At 42.6% G+C, this 20,061-nt stretch overlaps 2 protein-coding genes across 2 annotated transcripts in view; one reads left to right on the plus strand and one right to left on the minus strand.

Moving 5' to 3' along the window:
- LOC117991406 (uncharacterized) overlaps positions 1–20,061 on the minus strand; it is a 311,428-nt gene that overhangs the window by 244,255 nt on the left and 47,112 nt on the right. The gene's annotated exons all lie outside the window — the stretch shown is intronic.
- On the plus strand, positions 9,522–19,924 carry LOC117991018 (serine protease inhibitor swm-1-like). Its single transcript, XM_034978542.2, has 4 exons — positions 9,522–9,669; positions 12,773–12,940; positions 14,572–14,760; positions 19,574–19,924. Exons 1-4 carry the CDS (start codon positions 9,603–9,605, stop codon positions 19,822–19,824), a joined length of 675 nt encoding a protein of 224 aa, XP_034834433.1. The 5' UTR covers positions 9,522–9,602; the 3' UTR covers positions 19,825–19,924.

A 20,061-nucleotide genomic window follows, 5' to 3' on the forward strand; every position in this document is an offset into this window, starting at 1 on the left:
GAAATTGATTTCATAAAAATGCTAATATCATTCTTGTCTATTCAAATCAGCATTCATACTTCCTCCTTTTATTTAGAAAAATGAAAATGAAATCCGAGCTTCAACTTGAAACTTCATTTTGCGCAAATGAAATTTTTATTTACAGGCTGCATGTCATATCCGCGCAGTGTTTGCGCAGTCGTGTGTGAAGGTGCTCGCACACTAGGTAGAACCGCAACGCATATTTCTGTATCCATCAGCCATAACGCCATCAGCTAAATCGCATGCTTTGAATAAATATGATAGTAATAACAACTACAGTCTCAGGTGTGCATGCGTTGTCAAATTTCCAATGTCAAACTCTAATTTACTTTATCCATACAAATATTATAAATGCGAAAGTGTGTCTGTCTATCTGTCCGTCTGTCTGTCTGTCTGTCTGTCTGTCTGCTAGCTTTTCACGTCCCATCCGTTTAACCGATTTTGAAAAAAAAATTGGTATTGATATAGCTTGCATCCCGGGAAAGGACATAGGCTACCTACTTTTGATCCCGGAAAATTAAAGCGTACCCCACGTAATTTTTTAAAAACCTAAATCCACTAGTTAATAGTAGTAGTAGTAGTAGTAGTAGTAGTAGTAGTAGTAGTAGTTAAGGTAGTGATAATGCAATCTAAGATGCTCTACCTCTTTCATTAGGCATATGATATTTTTCATTTTAGTACAATTACTAAAATGAAAAATATCATCAGTACAAACAAAAAAGTAAAATAGGTGAACTTATCGCTAAGTAGCAATCTCTTTCAGGTACTATAGAAAAGAAAGTAATGAGAAAAATTTCAGTTGAAGGTGATAGTGATGATGATAATATTAAGTAATTCTCATTAAATTTAATGCTACAAGTATTTGAAACGAGCCCTGGTTTGATATCACTTCCATTTTCAATAGTACATTGCGTTCGGTTCTTGCGGTGCGATCTTCGTGTATGGTTGACGCACAGCCCGCACGTGTATAATGTGTAATTCTAATGTGCGATCAGTCTAACAGCGAAGTATTGGCGAGCTCAGTCTGTTCACATGCAGTTGTCTGCAGTGAGACGCAACCTGTACATGAAGGAGAGGAGCGTGTCGCAAGACAAAAGAGGTAGCGTTTTGCTTTTAAAACTTCGATTAAGATTACGAAAGTCTTTTTTGTTCAAATAATTCTTTTTGTGATGGAAATCCTATTCTTTCTTTATACTTAGACACTTACGATAAAAACGAATAAAATTTTAAAAATCGTTTATCGATTTGCCTTTTTAGCCTTTTCTAAGCGCAATATACATAGAAGTGTGACATGTGTTCTTATCTGTGTAATATCTACGTACGCTATTGTAAGAACAAACATATTTGTACAGTGTTACAGTTTAACTTATATTATTGCTTTGCATACATCATGCGTTTATGTTTGTAATAGTTATGATATTTTGAAGATTTTTTTTCTGGATGCGTTTCTTAAAATTGACAGACGATTCATGTCCAGGTGACACTTTTTCCATGGTTAAATAAACCGACCCACGAGGGACATTTACGGCCACAAATGGGGCAGCTGAACCTATAGTTGAATCAAGAGAGTTGAAGGAATTTTCAAGATAAAAATAAATTACTTATTCAGAATAGGTAAAAAGTTACGCTTACTGATGGTCAAAATTGTTAATTTGTAAGATGATATAGTGGTGATAATTAATACGTACTTAAAACTAAAGCTACGAGAGTTCCAAACGCGCCCCAGGTCTGAGAAGAGCCCACAACAAACTCAGCCGGATTATTGAGTAAGTATGCAAGGATTAGCGATTCGCTACTAACTTGGACCATGCAATAGAAAAGTAATGCGATTTGGGAGCGCGATAACTCTGTTTGGGTTTGAGAAAAATTGTATTTATCCTGTGCCAGTCTCCACCGGGGATAGAGCTCCCTTTCACTATTGACAAGAGAGCTAGTTCGTTTGGACTTACGTATCCTGCAAGAATCTTGTTACTAGTGGATTATATTATGGCTAGCTTTTTATAATTTTTACATTAGTTTTTTTTATCTACACTTCAAGGTAGTTTCAAGATAATTTTAAATACATATCAATAAAGTACGAGTCAGACTCACGCAGCGAGGGTTCCGTATTGCAGTCGTATTTTTTCGACATTTTGCACGATAAATAAAAAACTATAATGCATATAAATAAATAAAAAGCCCCCCACGTGGTATAGTTATCTTATTTTCAAAATTGAAAATACAAATTATTTGTTCATGAAACATTTTTTTGTGATGTACCTACCTAACCACAAATTCACGGTTTTTAGATTTCTTTCTTTACTTGTACTATAAGACTTACCTACCTGTCAAATTTCACGATTCTAGGTCAACGGAAAGTACCGGTATATACCTTGACAGACACAGACAGAAAAGACAACGAAGTGATCAAGGGTTCCCGTTTGCCTTTTGAGGTACGGAACCCTAAAAATAAATAAAAATTAGATTTTTTTTAAAATTTTAAATTGAATTTTAAAAGCTCGGAGGCGTATTTTAAATGGGCATCGTATTATGCGAGACTTGGAAATGAAAACTCAGCGCATTTCACACCCATGATATCACACGCGGTGCCTAATGCAATATGCATGTAGCATATGAATTAGCTCTACATGATAATAATCAACTAGTGTGGGACGACATACATATTTCATTTTGGTTTTTGGACTCAGGTTTAACGAAAAATAAATTAAATTTTAAGCCGTAGTCCACAATACTGATTCCTGTGCCAGTCTTCACACACCTTTTAGAATACAGTAGAAAACTCTCAGGAATGCAGGTTTTCTCACGATGTTTTTCTTTACCGCTAAATCATGTTATGTTTAATTGTTTAAAAATAAAACGCTCATAACTCCGAAAAGTTAGAGGTGTGTGCCCGGGATCGAACCTGGTTGTGCAATGAGAAACCTGGAAATTATTACGCAGAATATTGTTTAATACACCTATTACTAGAAAGAATCATTGTACCGTTTTCTTTAGTTAATTCATTCATAGCTCCCTAGATGACGCTATATAGGTGTTGCATCGCGGCAAATCGCGCGCACACACGCTCCCGTCATAGGAGCACCTGTCAACGCCATATGTAAAAACGCAGTCTGAAAAACGACACGCTAACATCCGCTCGCGCGCAGGCCACCTATGGCCTTGCATTGGTACCAGCACGAAAATCTAGAAACGCTCTCACGCATCCCATAAGGCTGATTCAAGGAGTCCTGGAGAATTTCATAAGAACAGGTCAGTGATTTCTTCCTTGTATATATCTGTTTTAGGCATTATTTTGTTGTTTTTTCTAGGTCTTTGTTGCACATACCATCGCCGCTAATTCCATACTATTGCAGTATAATTATTATAATTAATTTCGCACACGCACCCAGGATCAGTGACTATTTACACGTCGCCGAAACAGAACCCTGACCTACCAAATGGGAGGCGGACGTCTTAACCACTACGCTATCATTGCTACTACAATATGAAGTAACCAGTTCCAATGTCTTATTGTCCAAAATCCCTCAGTGCTTGAAGATCAAAGTCTTCGAACAGTGCGTGTTGCCAGTGATGACATATGGATCCGAGAAATGGTCGCTAACTATGGGCCTCATAGGAAAGCTCAGAGTCACTCAGCGGGCGATGGTGAGAGCTATGCTTGGAGTTTCTCTACGTGATCAAATCAGGAATGAGGAGATCCGTAGGAGAACTAGAGTAACCGACATAGCTCAACCGTCAACGGGTTGCGAAGCTGAAGAGGCAATGGGCACATAGTTTGTAAAACCGATAGACGTTGGGGTCCCAAGGTGCTGGAATGGCGACCTCGCACCGGAAGACGCAGTGTTGGAAGACCCCCCACTAGGTGGACGGACGACATCAGACGAGTTGCAGGGAGCCGCTGGATTCAGGCGGTGCAAGACCGTGGCGTGTGGAAGTTCCAAGTCCCAACAAGAGACCTATGTTCAGCAATGGACGTCTATCGGTTGATGTTGATGATGATGATGATGAACCAGCTCCAAAACAAAACGAGAGTTACATCAAAATCCTAAGCCCGCATTAATTACAACTTACTAACTACACGCTCTACTATTGTCGCCTTAATGGACGAAACGCCTTCTCTTTGTAAGCAAGAAACTTACAAGTTACTTCCGTTTTGCTATTGAGAAATCGATCTTAACTTATTCGTGATAGGGTTTGAATTAGATTGATGCTGGAGACACTATCATTAATTTCATTATAGTGGAAACTATAGTCATGCATAATGTGACCATAGATTTTTGTTTTTATAACAAGACTGTCCTGTTTTAAAAAATAAAATATAAATTACTAGCTGATGCCCGCGACTTCGTTCGCGTGGAATTAGGTTTTTTAAAAATACCGTGGGAACTCTTCGATTTTCCGGCATGAAAAGTAGTCTATATCTATACCCATCTATATCTATACTCACTCTCTTTATCTATACCCATGCAAAAAATCACGTCAATCCGTTGCACCGTTGCGATGTGATTGATGGCCAAACCAACAAACAAACACACTTTCCGATTTATAATAAGGGTACTGATAAAACTTTATAACTAGTGGTACCTGTTTTGTTTGTCAAACAAACAACAAAATTATTTTCAAATTGTCAATTTTAGCACCATCTATCGACATTTTGTAGGTTACACCTGTCACTTTTGTGGGTTACGCCGATGTACCTGCCCAGAAATCGTAATATGGAATGGCGCGAAAATATCTCAGTCAGCCAATCATAGCGCGCGTACATCTGCTATTGGTTGTTGCCAACGCGCCATGCTTTGTACGCGCGAATTGTGAGCGAGATAGCACGATCTTTTGTTCTTGTGTTCAAAGTACAAAAATGTCTGTATTTCATTGTTGTAAATTCTGTTTTAGTCGGATTAGCGATTTTTAAAAACTCAAACCCTAAGCCGCGAGCATAAGCTAGTTTAGATTATAAGACAGTAAACGTATCACGAAATGAAACTCATTTTAAGATTGTTAAAAGAAAATGGTAAATAATTAATGGTCACTTGTCATTTTGTCAAGATAGTGGAAATATCTCCGCAAAAGCTGCAGATTCCGAAAACAACTTGCGAACATAAATCAAATTCATATCTAAATCATAGTTGCTTGTGCCGTTACTTGTTAACGATATGGTCAAGGGAATATATCTCTTATGTGCATAAGCTTAAGGTGTTTATTACGATATGTTTTGATAACAAAGGATTCGTAACGAAATAATCATTTTTCATTTAAAACAAAGAGGTGTCAAGACAACTGTGCTTGTAGGGTGGCGACAGTTTATTATTTTAATGGAAACTGGACGTTTTGAAAAATCTTTCTCTTTCGATATAATACAAATAATAATATTGATAATTAATTCAAAGTCAAAGTCAAATGATTTATTCAAAGTAGGTAATAAATAACTCTTTTTGATGGTCAGATGTTGGATTTCTAAGATATAGTGGTGATAATTATTACGCAAACTTAAAACTAAAGCTACGAGGGTTCCAAGCGCGCCCAGGTCTGAGAAGAGCCCACAACAAACTCAGCCGGGTATTCTTTTTATTATCACCACTTTAGAAAATTATTGAAACTTATTAGAACTATCACAAAGTCGTTAAGCAACTCATTCCCAAGCTTGCTTATCATTTAAATAATCCTTTACATTGTAATAGGATTTTTCAATTAGTTTACGTTTTATTACTTTATTACTTATTAGACCTTGACTTCGATACTCACCTCCCGGTTTTGACGACCTCCTTGGCGCAGTAGTAAGCGCTGTGGTTTTATTAGTGGGAGGGAGGTCCCGGGTTCGATTCCTGACAGGGATTCGGAATTTTATAATTTCTAAATTTCTGCTCTGGTCTGGTGGGAGGCCTCGACCGTGGCTAGTTACCACTCTACCGGAAAAGCCGTGCCGCCAAGTGACTTAGCGTTCCGGTACGATGCCGTGTAGAAACAAAGGGGCATGGGTTTATTAAAAACTGCCATACCCGTTCCAGGTTAGCCCGCTTCCATCTTAGACTACATCGTCACTTACCACCAGGTGAGATTGCAGTCAAGGGCTAACTTGTATCTGAATTAAACTACTTACTTACAGTGGTATGCAGTAGGTACAGCAGTTGAAGCTAGGGTAGGCATGTTACGTAGATTTCTGGCTAGTACAAAGTTACTTATCACTATGTATTAGCCAGAAACCTACCTAACTAAGAACTAAGCTATTTCAACTAGGGTAAGCCGTGCGTTTATGCTTCTATGACCTACACGCCACTGGTTACTTACGAACTTTATGAATATTATGACAATATGTAAAAAATATGAAAATTGACATATTAAGTATAATCTAATGTACCCAAAAAGGATCGGGAAATATATGTGATTAGAAAATAGTAGATTGTACAACAAGGGCATACAATAAGCCATTTTATCCAAGACGTTTATTTACCGGAGCCGAAGGCGAGGGCAGATATTTAGGTTGAGGATAAAATAGGTTTTATGACCGAGTTCTGCTTTTCACTTTGATTGCGAGGAAATGAAATAATAATCACTACCCATATTATAAATGCGAAAGTGTGTTTGTTTGTTGGTTTATTGCTTTGTTGGTTTGTCCTTCAATCACGTCGCCAACAAACACACTTTCGCATTTATAATACGGGTAGTGATTTTTCGAGGGTCTTTAACTCTTTACCTTACATATTATGTACCTAAAGCTTAACAACGTATGACCTAAATTGTCGTATTTGTTAATTACACTAATTAAAACAAAGTCCTCTATTGTTATGTATAATTTATTGCTACCCGAGTAATGTGGCGCTTTCAGGCTCTAACCACAGTTTAGCAACCTTACAGTAAAGTAATGAAGCAGAGTACTTCTCCAACTCACTCATACAGCATATTTACGTAAATTAAACTGTAACGCTATGCAAATACGTCTGTTTGTACAATAACTGATGTTCCACTAGTCATCTGTACAGGGTGAGCTTGTCACGCTTCTTTTTTACTCTACTTATGGTGAAGCTTGTGTCAGCGACATAACTGTATGATTGCTAAACGATGTAGCAACGGTACGCTGCTTTTCTTACTAATTGTTGCTACAAATAATTTTTCATGTGAAAATTTCCTTTTTGGGTTAAGTATTCCTTTTTGTTTCTGAATTCGCAAATGGTGTAACTTATGTGAAATGTTAATCTATTTAGGTATACAGACTAGATACATCCAGTGAATTGTTTGTATGAATTAAGGTCTTTGAAAATCCCGTGAGAACTCTCTCTCCTCCATAGGAGTTGAATTTTCAAAAATCCTTTCTTAGCGAATGTCTAAGCCATATTAGCTATCAGCATGCTAAATTTCAGTCCGATCCGTCCAATTGTTTGAGCTGTGCGTTGATCAATCAGACAGCTTTCCTTTTATAGCTAGCTTATGCTCGCGACGGGATGGAGAGAGCTATGCTTGGAGTTTCTCTACGTGATCAAATCAGAAATGAGGAGATCCGTAGGAGAACTAGAGTAACCGACATAGCTTAACGGGTTGCGAAGCTGAAGTGGCAATGGGCAGGGCACATAGTTCGTAAAACCGATAGACGTTGGGATCTCAAGGTGCTCGAATGGCGACCTCGCACCGGAAGACGCAGCGTTGGAAGACCCCCCACTAGGTGGACGGACGACATCAGACGAGTCGCAGGGAGCCGCTGGATTCAGGCGTCGCAAGACCGTGGCATGTGGATGTCCCTACAAGAGACCTATGTCCAGCAGTGGACGTCTATCAGTTGATGATGATGATGATGATTTCACACCCTTAGGGGTTGAATTTTCAAAAATCCTTTCTTAGCGGATGCCTACCTTATAATGGCCATCCTGTTACCGATTTGGTAACCAAGCCACATATGACACGACTAGTATTGTTGGTACGCGACAGGTTGAGCTGGCAATCAGGGTGGGGATGCCCCGCACACCCGCACATCCCCCGCGCTAACCCGGTGCGAGATATCCCCGTAAGAACATTACCCCGTACCCCGATTGCCATCTCAACCTGTCGCATAGTATACTTACTTGAACAGTTAATCCACTTAAAGTATAACAAGCTAGGAATATAAGTTCAAAGATTAAAAAAAAAAAAAAAAAAAAAAAAAAAAAGCTAGGAATATAAGTTATTATCCGAAGTAAAGTGGCCGGGTCCAATACAACAAATCGCTATAACACGATGGGTCAACAGAGAGGCACTGTTTGCTGCATTCAATCAAGGTAATGCGATAGCCGGCTGACGCACGCCGGCATAAATACCTAATGCTGTGGGTCTTTTTCCATTAAAGGTCATAGTGACATAAGAGCATGGCCGTAGCCAGAGGTTGGGGGTTCAAACCAAACCCCCCCCCCCCCCCCTTCACCCTGATAAAAGAAAATTATTTTTGGAATGGATCAATGGCCGTCATTTTAGTGACGTCAGCATTAGACTGAAGTTTCGAGCTGTTGGTATATTTTTATTTCGACTGACGTCATTTCGATGTTAATGAGACATGGTTCCAGCGCAATAGCAATTTGCGGAACTTATACCGAGCAGTATCGTGCAACTCATAGAGGCATAAAAGCGCTGCTTACCCAAGAAATAGTTAACTCGGTTGAAATTGCTCAATGCTCATTATTCTTTGACTTGCTTACCTAACTACTGCTTACCCTGGCTTTAAACCCTATGCACGCCACTGATACCGAGGTACTTACTACTTACGTCAAGTCGAGCAGAATTTGGCTCTGAGAACATCCCTCCCCCCAACCCCTTTATCAATTCCTGCCTACGGCCATGCATAAGAGTACCTACTGCTCCTTCTTCGTCGCAAGACTCTTGGCAGAGTGGTCGTGGTCATCACGAAGTGACGTTTTTGGGGGTAGATGTTATGCGCCTCACGAGCACATCGCCACTTCTCCCTGCTGAGTGCTGACCGCAATGTATAGTAACCACCTAGTTGTAAGTGCATTCAAAATAAACTGGCGTGTTCCCACTGGAGACCGTCATTAGCAATAACAATATGGATTACATTCGACATGCCGCGTAAACAATAGGGGTAATAACCAAACACTCATAGAGCCCATTCATTTTTTAAGGAGCCGGTTCAACCTCATAGTGATGATACTTTTGAATTCACCCGCAACGACTTAATCCTATTGTTATTGCTAATGACGGTCTCAAGTGGAAACACGCCAGCTTATTTTGAATGCACTATACCTACATAATTGTATCCTTGCCAGAATGACTGCAACTTCCTTTTCAGCTATAGAAAACACCAGCACCATTGTCAATTTGGAGCGCGAAAAAATATAAAAAAAGTATTACCATTACTGTTGTAATGGTAATACTTTTTTTATATTTTTTGCAACGCTCGACTGCATTCAAGGATGACACAATTTTTTTGTGTCGCCGAATTATAATAGCTATTCAACTGTGGCCTGAGGTCACAGATCACAACCCTGGGCTCTATCGGCACTACACTAAGAAATCTTGCTAGCATCGGTTGTTTGCCAATAAAGTGAAAAAAAAAACCGAAATACAATTTTTTTGGTTTAAAAGTTTAATTTTTTTTTCTCAAAATGTTGAAGTTTTCGTTTTGTTTTGTAATTTTGGTTTCTATTAGCGCCGGTGTGTATATAGCTAAAGGTGAGTACATGTTAAATATTAGTTGATAGAATGTAAAAATCAGTTAAGTGCGAGTCGATCTCACATACGAAGGGTTCCGTACAATCGTCCAAGAAATAGTACTTTTTAATTTTGTTTAATTTTTATAGCGACCATTTTGATATTTTTGTTATTTGTGGTTATAACAGCAATAGACATTCTGTGAAAATGTCATTTGTACCTATTACGGTTCACGAGATACACCCCGCAGACAGATAGACGGACGGACGAACGGACGGTCAGGCGGAATCTTAGTAATAGGGTATACCTACTACTACTATAATGTATAAACATGTTATCAAACTCAAACACCCATTTTGTATGAGTTTGCTTGATAAAACCTTCGAGGAATTGTAGTAAAATACTAATTCAATGAATAAAACGCAGATATTTCGAAATCACAGACACATAGAGCCTTTAATTCCATGTATAGATAATTATGAAAATATTATCATATTCCACTTCTAGGTAAAACATAATGCAATAGGTAAGTAGGTATTTTACCAGACGTTGGAAAACTCGGCCGGTATTTTTTCCAAAACGCCTCTCAGTTGTAAGTCACGACAGGCTTGTGCTATAATACATTTGCCTTGAGGATACATTCGGACCAGCCCCTTCCTGAAAGAAAGATAGAAAAAAATGGTACTGATTCTGATGCCAACTAAATAGAGTAGGTATTAAGATATTTTCTTACCTTCTCTTATCTCTTCGGCTCGTTGGAAAGCCTGGAGCACCGCAGAGACTCTATGCGTGTTCTATCGCCTTTATAATGGGGAGTGCTCTGAAGAGCTTTTTGACCTCATTCCACCCTCATTTTTCTACAACCACACCGCGCGCCACCGTAAGGAATTTCACCATCACCACCTGGGTGTCACATGCAAACCGTGCCACGCATATGCAAACTGTGGAACCAACTCCCATCGGCGGTGTTCCCACTAGATTACAACATGGGGTTATTCAAGGGGCGGACCAACAAATTCCTAAAAGGCCGGCAACGCATAGGCGGTTCCTCTGGTGCTGCAAATGTTCAAGGGCGGCGGTAATCACTTAACATCAGGTGACCCGCCTGCTCGTTAGCTCGCTATCTCTATAAAAAAAAACCAATGACCCCTATCATAAATGTGAAAGTTTGTTGGTTTGTCCTTCAATCACGTCGCAACGTAGCAACGGATCGACGTGATTTTTTGCATGGGTATAGTTTAAGACCTGGAAAGTGACATAAGCTACTATTTATCCCGGAAAATCAAAGATTTCCCCCGGGATTTTTAAAAACTTAAAGTCTGAGAAAGTGATTACAAACAGTTTTGTCCACTTAAGGCGGCCTTTAGTTTGAGTTGTTACCAAGACGGTAGGTACACTCCACTATGCGGGTGAGTGTTGAGCCTTACTTGCAATAACAACCAGCTCTGCAGTGCGCCAAGCGTTTGGGAGATGCCTTCACTCTACTCTCCATGGCCTCTGTCTCCCAGCATGTATACTCCTCATAGAACGCACAAGACTTGTGTATTTCGTTGTGGAGGCATTCCTTCTCTGTCATAGATCTGTTTTTGATAATGAACGAAAAACAAATAGTCCAATCTGAACTTTGTTTCAAGTCAGCGGTTTGCGCTGGTCATAGACAAGTCCGAGTTAGAACTACGCCTCGTGTTCAGATTGCACTACTGTTTTTGTACGTACTGTACCATAATTAAAGTCTACCAATCCGCACTGAAGTTGTGGTAGCCTAGTGGTTTGGACGTCCGCCTTCCAATCGGAGGTCGGGGGTTCGATCCCGGGCACGCAACTCAAACTTTTCGGAGTTATGTGCGTTTTTAAGTAGGTTAAAATATCACTTGCTTTAACGGTGAAGGAAAACATCGTGAGGAAACCTGCATGCCTGCGAGTTCTCCATAATATTCTCAAAGGTGTGTGAAGTCTGCCAATCCGCACTCGACCAGCGTGGTTGACTATGGCCAAAACCCTTCTCACTCTGAGAGGAGACCTGTGCTCTGTAGTGAGCCGGTGATGGGTTGATCATGATGATGAATCCGCACTTGGTCAGCGGCCCTTTGAGAAGAGACCTGTGCTCAGTAGGTCGGAGTCCGCGATGGGTTGAGATGATGAAGATGATGATGATCATCATCATCATCATCAACCGATAGACGTCCACTGTTGGACGTAGGTCTCTTGCAGGCACTTCCACACGCCTCGGTCTTGCGCCGCCTGGATCCAGCGGCTCCCTGCTACTCGTCTGATGTTGTCCGTCCACCTGTTCGTCCGTCTTTATTTCTGATTAGATCACGTAGAGAAACTCCAAGCATAGCTCTCTCCATCGCCAAGATGATGATAATGTTCATAAATCCTCACTTAACATCAAAGAACTGTATTTATCCACAAAAAAACACAATAAATAAACGGAAATAACGATTTTCATAGCAGATTGGTAAAATGGTAAGTACGGTTAAACAAAAACTAACATTTTAGATAGGAAGTAATTTCAAATTGCTAATTAAAATTTAGGCGTGAAATTAGTTTGATAACAAATTACCAAAGCAAATAACTATGGTGCTTGTTGTATAATTTGTTATTATGTGTTTTTATTGATTTAACTAGGTAGGGCTGCCTGTAAAGTAAAAGCACCATAAAAGTAATCAAACCCATTATGGTTGATTTTATGTTTATATATCAGTGGTATTAAATTCTCAAGTGTAAATAAAAAAATTAAATCACACCTTGCCGACTACACTGCAATATTACCTAAAGTACCTAATCTTCTTCTAAGTCTTGAAACTTTACATAGTGCAGATTGCAGAAAACTCCGGTAGTGCGATTCAGATTTGCGTGTTCGCCTTTCACTTTCAAAGATGCTACCCGTGCTGCCATCTAGTGAGAGCAGCGTGAGTAGTCAAGACTTGGGTTCGTATCCAATTGATGTATGATTGCGGATCTATTTTCTTCGTACGAGTGAGGAGCACCATTTGCTTGCAATTGTGGCAACCGCCACAGTATAATGTGTTAACTATGAAGTGTCAATCGAATTAGAGCAGTGTGGTGAACTTAATCTGGTGTCCCAATATTAAGTAGTGTACACACTTTTTCTTTCCAGGTAATTGCCCAACCAATGAGGAGTACCAGCTGTGCGGTCCAGCGTGCCCGCAGAACTGCAGCGATCCGAAGGCAGGCAACTGCACGGACGACTGTGTCGAGGGGTGCTTCTGCATGATGGGGTACTTGAGGGACGAGAACGGGACTTGCGTTAATGCTGACAAATGTGGTAAGAAGATTTCCATTGCTTTTCCATTGCTCCTCATCCACATATCAGCCTTTATCTTAACAAGGCAAACCTCTTAAATATGTCAGCTAGAGCCTAGAAGGAATCTGCACTTAGCCACTTTGTGATTTGTTGCTATCTCCACAAATAAACCAGAATATCTTTTCACGCAGATTAAATGGGCAAGACAGCCCAGCAGGTATACGTCAAGAAGTTCAGCGTGTTAAATGGCCGTGCCAAGGCACAGGACCGTTGCATTCCGATAAATTTTCAGGCTTACTTTCTCCAGGATCTGGAACATTCCACCGCCATAGTGTTAAAGATAAAAGTAGGCTAGAAAACTCATGAAAAAAAAAATGCTGTAACATTTTTGTTCGAAAAAGCTGGTATCTCTTATCTAAACAGTACGAAAATCGTAGGAATTTTTTGCGTGACCTTTCAAATCTTTTCCTACTTCCCGATGTTTGTTACAAATAGGCGAAACTGCCAAGAAGTTTTTTTCCTATCAGTTCCTGGAGTTGTTTATCCGGTTCGATCTCAAGGAAACTTTTTGTACATTTTTATCTACATATTATTTGGAACTGACGGGTGCTTCAGTGACTTTATTTATGTTGTTTATTTTGCTAGGCTGCCCGTAAGAGTTGGTACACATATAGTCCGCGACAGATGGAAATGGCAATCGGGGTATGAGGCGGGGGGACGCCCCGCGCGTCATCTGCGCTCGCCCGCACCGGGTTAGCACGGAGGCTGTGTGGGTGTGCGGGGCGTCTCCTCCCCGATTGCCGTCTCGACCTGTCGCGTAATAGGTCGTGGAATAGATTTCAATGTACTTGCCTGTGTGTAGGTACCTATTCCTATATTTTAATTCCTGTAGAGTAAATTGTTACTTTGCCGCTCATATGTACCTATTTAAGAACGGTGACAGCGTAGTGATTAAGAGGCCAGACTTTTAATCGAGAGGTCAGCGGTTCGGCTCCGGGCACGCACCTTTAACTTTTCGAAGTTATATGTGTTTTAAAGCAATTAATTAAATATCTCTTTTTTTAATGACGAAGAAAAACATCGTGAAAAACCTGCATGCTTGAGAGTTCTCCATAATTTTCTCAAAGGTATGTGAAGTCTGCCATACTTGGAAAGCGTGGCAGCCTATGGCCTAATCCCTTCTCATTCCGGAGAGGAAATGAGACCCGTGCTCAGTTGTGGACCAGCGATGGGTTGATCATGATGACGACGCGTTATAAATACTATCTGTCCCGGCTTTACTCACGTGTGTAGTCGACGTTAGCCCGTGTGCCTGGATTTCGGTGACGGTTCCAGTGATGAAGAACAGCAGGAACTGTCGGGAGACGATCGGCAGCTGTCTCCCCCCCACCCCAGCCACCCTCACAACGGGCTCTACGGGCAGCGGCACGTGCGTCCCGCAGTCAAAACAGTCAAAACCGCGGCGCGTGCGCGGACGGACTCCCTTGAAAAAGGACCCCGTATGGGTTCGAAACTAGTCGGGCTAACGTCGACTACACACGTGAGTAAAGCCGGGACAATAGTATTTATAATGGAAATCACTCACGGTAGTTTAAACGCTAAAATGACGACGCGTATTTCAATACATTATTTATGCTCATTTCTTTTCGCAGTTGGAAATCCATCTTGCAGCGAAAACGAAGAGTTTCTTCCATGTGGAACTGCCTGTCCTGCGACTTGTGCTGTACCAGAACCAGAAGTGTGTGGCCTCGCCTGCAGCATGGGCTGCTTCTGTAAGGAAGGCTTCTACCGGGATGAAGTCACTCACCAGTGTGTGACGATGGACAACTGCTCTACTGTTGGTAAGTTATCTTCTTCTTCATCTCGCGTCGGTCCCTCAATCTTGAGGATCGTGGGTTCCTCGAGAAATCACCTTCTTCACGATATTGCACCATTTTTAGGGTTCCGTACCTCAAAAGGAAAAACGGAACCCTTATAGGATCACTTTGTTGTCTATCTGTTTGTCTGTCTGTCCGTCTGTCTGTCAAGAAACCTACAGGGTACTTCCCGTTGACCTAGAATCATGAAATTTGGCAGGTAGGTAGATCTTATAGCTGTCATTTGGGGAAAAATCTGAATACCGTGAATTTAGGGTTAGATCACACAAAAAAATTAAATTGTGGTCAACTAATAATTAGTATTTTTAACTTTCGAAGGGAGTGACTATATCAAGTGGGGTATCATATGAAAGGTCTTCACCTGTACATTCTAAAACAGATTTTTATTTATTTTAATGCATCATAGTTTTTGAATTATCGTGCAAAATGTCGAAAAAATACGACTGTAGTACGGAACCCCGGTTTTTCACTGTTGGAGGCCGTAAGGAAGGCATTGCAGAAGGGTGTGTCGACCGCTTCTCGTATCTGGTCGGACCAACGTTTCGGGCTTCGTTCGCGAGGTCTCTTTCCTCCGATCTTGCCAGTGACCAACAGTTTCTCTATGCTACTCGCGTTTTTCCTAGCAATTTTTGAAAATTCAACCTCTAAGGGGGTAAGATAGGTGTTTGAAAATGTACGCGGACGACGATTATTTATTTAATCGAACCACTAGTCTTTATAATAATACAAGCTTATCCTCGCGACTTCATCCGAGTGGACTACACAAATTTCAAACCCCTTGTTGGGGAGGGATTCAAATTAATTCCTCGGAGGGTTCAGTGGACTGTATATTTTCTTGATCACAATAATTATTCACAATTTTCTAGGTTCACAATGGTTCACGGTACTTCTAGTTCTGAGGTCTTCTTCGTTCGGAAGCAAGAGGCGAAGTGATTCTATACAATATAATCGATCTTATATCTAATTCTCCCACTCGGCAAGCGCATACGGTCATGCCGAGCGGGAGACAAGGCGATCGCGGGTGGTGAAGGCGTAGCGGAGCACGGGGGTGTCAGCGGCCGACCAATCAGCGTCAGTCATCGCCGGCGCTGCGCGTGGCTCGAAGCTCCTGTCCGCAACATTTCTCCCCTTAGCATAGCTCTTGCATTGCTTCTTTTTCTTCGTCAGGACGGCGAGCTTCCTCTTGGATCGATGAAACCAGCAGCTTTGGGTTCTCACAACGACGTTGTGTACATTCTTATGATGTTCAGAATGCACTGCAGGTTCACGTTGAGTCGATGCAGGTATGCAGCTCTCAACCAGTTCTTCGCCATCGTAACCAGTGCGCTTGACCGGATCGCAGAGCTTGCTATGTGACCAGCTTGCAGTTGATCGTGTGGATCGTCGAGCACACCAAAGTAGACAATTGAGAGCTGCCTTTTTCCTCGTCGTGGTTTCGTTCGCGGAGGTATAATTGCAGCGTAGGCTGGAGCTCTGACTTCGTGTGAAGTATGTTCATGGGATCGCACTCCCCTCGTATTGCAATACCGGGGGAGTTGGAGTTCTGCTGTTTCTTCCACGGGGTTCGTCGTTGTTCGCTCGTCTTCTTTCTGGATCGGATCGTAAGTTGATTTTGATGGATCAACTAAGGCGTCGAGATGCTGGCATCTGACTGGTTCTGGCGATTTCTCGTATCTTAGATGAAAAACGAGCTCTTCTTCGTTGCTGGTCATGGTTCGAGGTGCAGTTCCATGTATGACCCAGCCAAGCTCGGTACGTGAAGCTGCAGGTTCGTGGCGATCTCCAGTCAGCAGCTGCTTCGACACGATTAGCTCCCAGTTGTCGGAGCCAATAAGCAAGCGTGGTCGGGCTCGCTCGTAGCACACTTCGCTTGGATCCAGTGCTTGAAGATGTTGGCACCGCAGTAGTTCTAGCGGTATGGTCTGGTGCAGCAAGTGGAAACGTCGCACAGTTCTGGCTCGTATGACGTGCGACGCTCTTGTGTTCTTGCCTCGTAACTGGAACTGGACGGTTCTGCTGCTTTGTTCATTTTCGGTGGAGTTGATACCACGGATGTTAACAGCATTAGCGGGCCCTTTAAGGTTCAGTTGGTCCGCTAGATCTTCTTCGATGAGGGTGATTGTAGAGCCCTCATCTAATAAGGCGTAGGTGTGTATTTCGACGCCGTCGGAGTTCTTGAGGACGACCGGGCACACCTTGAGCATAACATTGCGTCCAGTCTTCGTGTTGGTAGATGTCGAGGCTACTATTTCCTCCACTTGTTCTTGTGAGGCATCGTGGTTCGTATGTGATGCCTCGCTTGAAGGGCTGCGTTCGTGCAATAGCGGGTGATGCGAGTGAATGCAGCCGTCGACACCGCATTGCTTCGCCTTGCACTCGGTTCGTAGGTGGTTCTTTGTTAGGCACTTGAAACAAACTTTGTTTGCTTTGGCCCAATCCCAACGTGCTGTGACGGTCATGTCTTGCATCTTCTTGCACTGTGGTGGTTCATGGTCGCCACCACAGCACTGACACTGCTCCTCCTCATTGGCACTGAACACGTTGGCGTCGTGGTTCTTCCATGTTGTGGATGCAGTTCTTGCGGATCTCAGATGTGGTTCTTTGTGCTTCAACATCGCTGAAGCTGACGGTTTAGAGTAGGTGAACTCTAAACCTATAGCTGCCTCGTTGTTCAGAAAGCGAGACAAAGTCACTATGTGCGGTTCTCTTGGGCGACGGTTCTCAGAAGCATATCTGGCGAAGCTTCTTCTTAGGTCGGGTGGTAGTTTGTCTACGATGTCTCTGGTGAGCATTCTGTTCTGGAGACATCCGTCGAGGCCTTCAACATTGGTGATCGTAGCCACGATGTTTCTCACTTTGACAGCGAAGACGTTCAGTTCGGTTGTAGTCGGTCCCAAGGGTGGTAGTAGCTTGATCTCGTCTAACGCCTTATCGATCAAGGCTTCTGGACGGCCAAAGCTCTGTTCTAGAGCTTCCATAACTTCCGTCGGGTCACAAGCCGTGTACAAAAGCGAAGCAACGGCGTCTCGGGCTTCTCCTTTCAATGCGTTGCGTAGGCGTTGCATGTTCTCGATCGGTGAGAACTTGTGAAGCTGCGTCGAATCTCGCATCGATGCGTTGAACGGCAGCCATTCGTTCTCAGACCCGCTGAATGTAGGTAGCTCCGTAGATGATCGTGGTGGTGGTCGGTATTGGCTCATTCGGTTGAAACATTCCACCAGGGCTTCTATGCTTTGGTTTCGTGAGCGATTCGGCGTTGGAGAGCGGGCTCGGCGATCTTCGTAATGATGTTCGGATCGGGGTTCGGTGATGTTCGTGCCGGGTCTTACAGGGGGTGCAGTGGCGGGAGGGGTTCGGGACTCTCGCGCAGGTAGCCGGTCGGTGGGTGGCTCTCGTGTAATATCGGCGTGACGCAACCAATCTTCCGTGCGTAAGTTCATGTTGATTGCTTCTTCAGGCCCTCGTGTGCTCCCTTGGTCATCGTCCTGTATAGCAGCTAAGTCAGCCTCTAACTTTTTCTGCACCAGTTCAGCTTCAACTTGCATTTGGCGCATTTTAATGGCAGCTAGTCGTTCTGCCGCTTCGTACTCTGCCTGCTTGACACGGGCAGCTGTGCTTGTTGTGGAGCGCTGAGATCGGGTTGATCGCGTCGGTGAAGGAAGCCGAACACGATGGGTCTGTTCTACCACAGTGCTTCGTGTCTCAACAATGGGTTCTTGCCGTGGGCCGGCACTAGTTGATGGAGACGACTCCATGAAGTGAATCTGAACAGGGCGAGCTGGGTTCGTCGCGCGAGGGGTCGGTTCTTGCGACGCAACGTGCTCGTCGTGTTCATCTTCATGTTGTGAGGTTTGACTCCTAGTTCGAACCATCTTGATCTTCGGATCTTGAGCCTTCGGTTCTTGAGCCTTCAGTTCTTGAGGCTTCGGTTCTTGAGCCTTCAGTTCTTGAGGCTTCGGTTCTTGAGCCTTCAGTTCTTGAGGCTTCGGTTCTTGAGACTTCGGATCTTGAGGCTTCGGTTCTTCTGGTTCTTGATCCGGCACGATGGACCAAAGATGTTGGGGAGGGATTCAAATTAATTCCTCGGAGGGTTCAGTGGACTGTATATTTTCTTGATCACAATAATTATTCACAATTTTCTAGGTTCACAATGGTTCACGGTACTTCTAGTTCTGAGGTCTTCTTCGTTCGGAAGCAAGAGGCGAAGTGATTCTATACAATATAATCGATCTTATATCTAATTCTCCCACTCGGCAAGCGCATACGGTCATGCCGAGCGGGAGACAAGGCGATCGCGGGTGGTGAAGGCGTAGCGGAGCACGGGGGTGTCAGCGGCCGACCAATCAGCGTCAGTCATCGCCGGCGCTGCGCGTGGCTCGAAGCTCCTGTCCGCAACACCCCTATTTCACCCTCTTAGGAGTTGAATTTTCAAGAATCCTTTCTTAGCAGATACCTACGTCATAATAACTATTTGCATGCCAAATTTCAGCCCAATCCGTCCAGTAGTTTGAGCTGTGCGTTGATAGATCAGTCAGTCAGTCACCTTTTCCTTTTATATATTTAGATAGATAGATAGATAGATAGATAGATAGATAGAAATACTTTATTGCACACAAAAAAAATATTACATAACATGACAAAGAAACTAAAACTAAAATAATAATTGTATGCAAAGGCGGCCTTATTGCTCACAGCAATCTCTACCAGGCAACCTTTGGTGAAAGGAGAAACTAGGTGTGTTTATTTAGATTCTTATCATATCAATTATGTTTCTCAGACATGTGCTTCAATGCTAACGAAGTCTACGACATATGCAACGCAACCTGTGAGCCCACGTGTGCGGAACCAGAGCCAATTTGCGCAAAGGTCTGCAGAGCCGGCTGTATTTGCGCACCGGGACTCTTGCGCAGTCCAAGCGGAGACTGCGTCAGCGTGGACAAGTGTCCAGCATCCAACGGGACCAGGCCTGATGTGCTGAACAAATACCTTACTACCATCAACAAGATCCTGCATCTGACTGCTGTTTAACCCTTTTCTGGTTATCCACAAGCTGTTTCAAGTGATAATGGTGATGGTTTCAAGAAAAGGGTCATTAATTTTAAGGCCTGCCAGTAATAATACTGTATTTTTTTTTTTTTTTTTTTTTTTTTTTTTTTTAATAGATATAGCGAGCAAGCGAGCAGGCGGGTCACCTGATGTTAAGTGATTACCGCCGCCCATGAACATTTGCAGCACCAGAGGAGCCGCCGATGCGTTGCCGGCCTT

Source organism: Maniola hyperantus, chromosome 19 (genome assembly GCF_902806685.2).
Source record: "Maniola hyperantus chromosome 19, iAphHyp1.2, whole genome shotgun sequence".
In the NCBI taxonomy this organism is placed as follows: domain Eukaryota; kingdom Metazoa; phylum Arthropoda; class Insecta; order Lepidoptera; family Nymphalidae; genus Maniola; species Maniola hyperantus.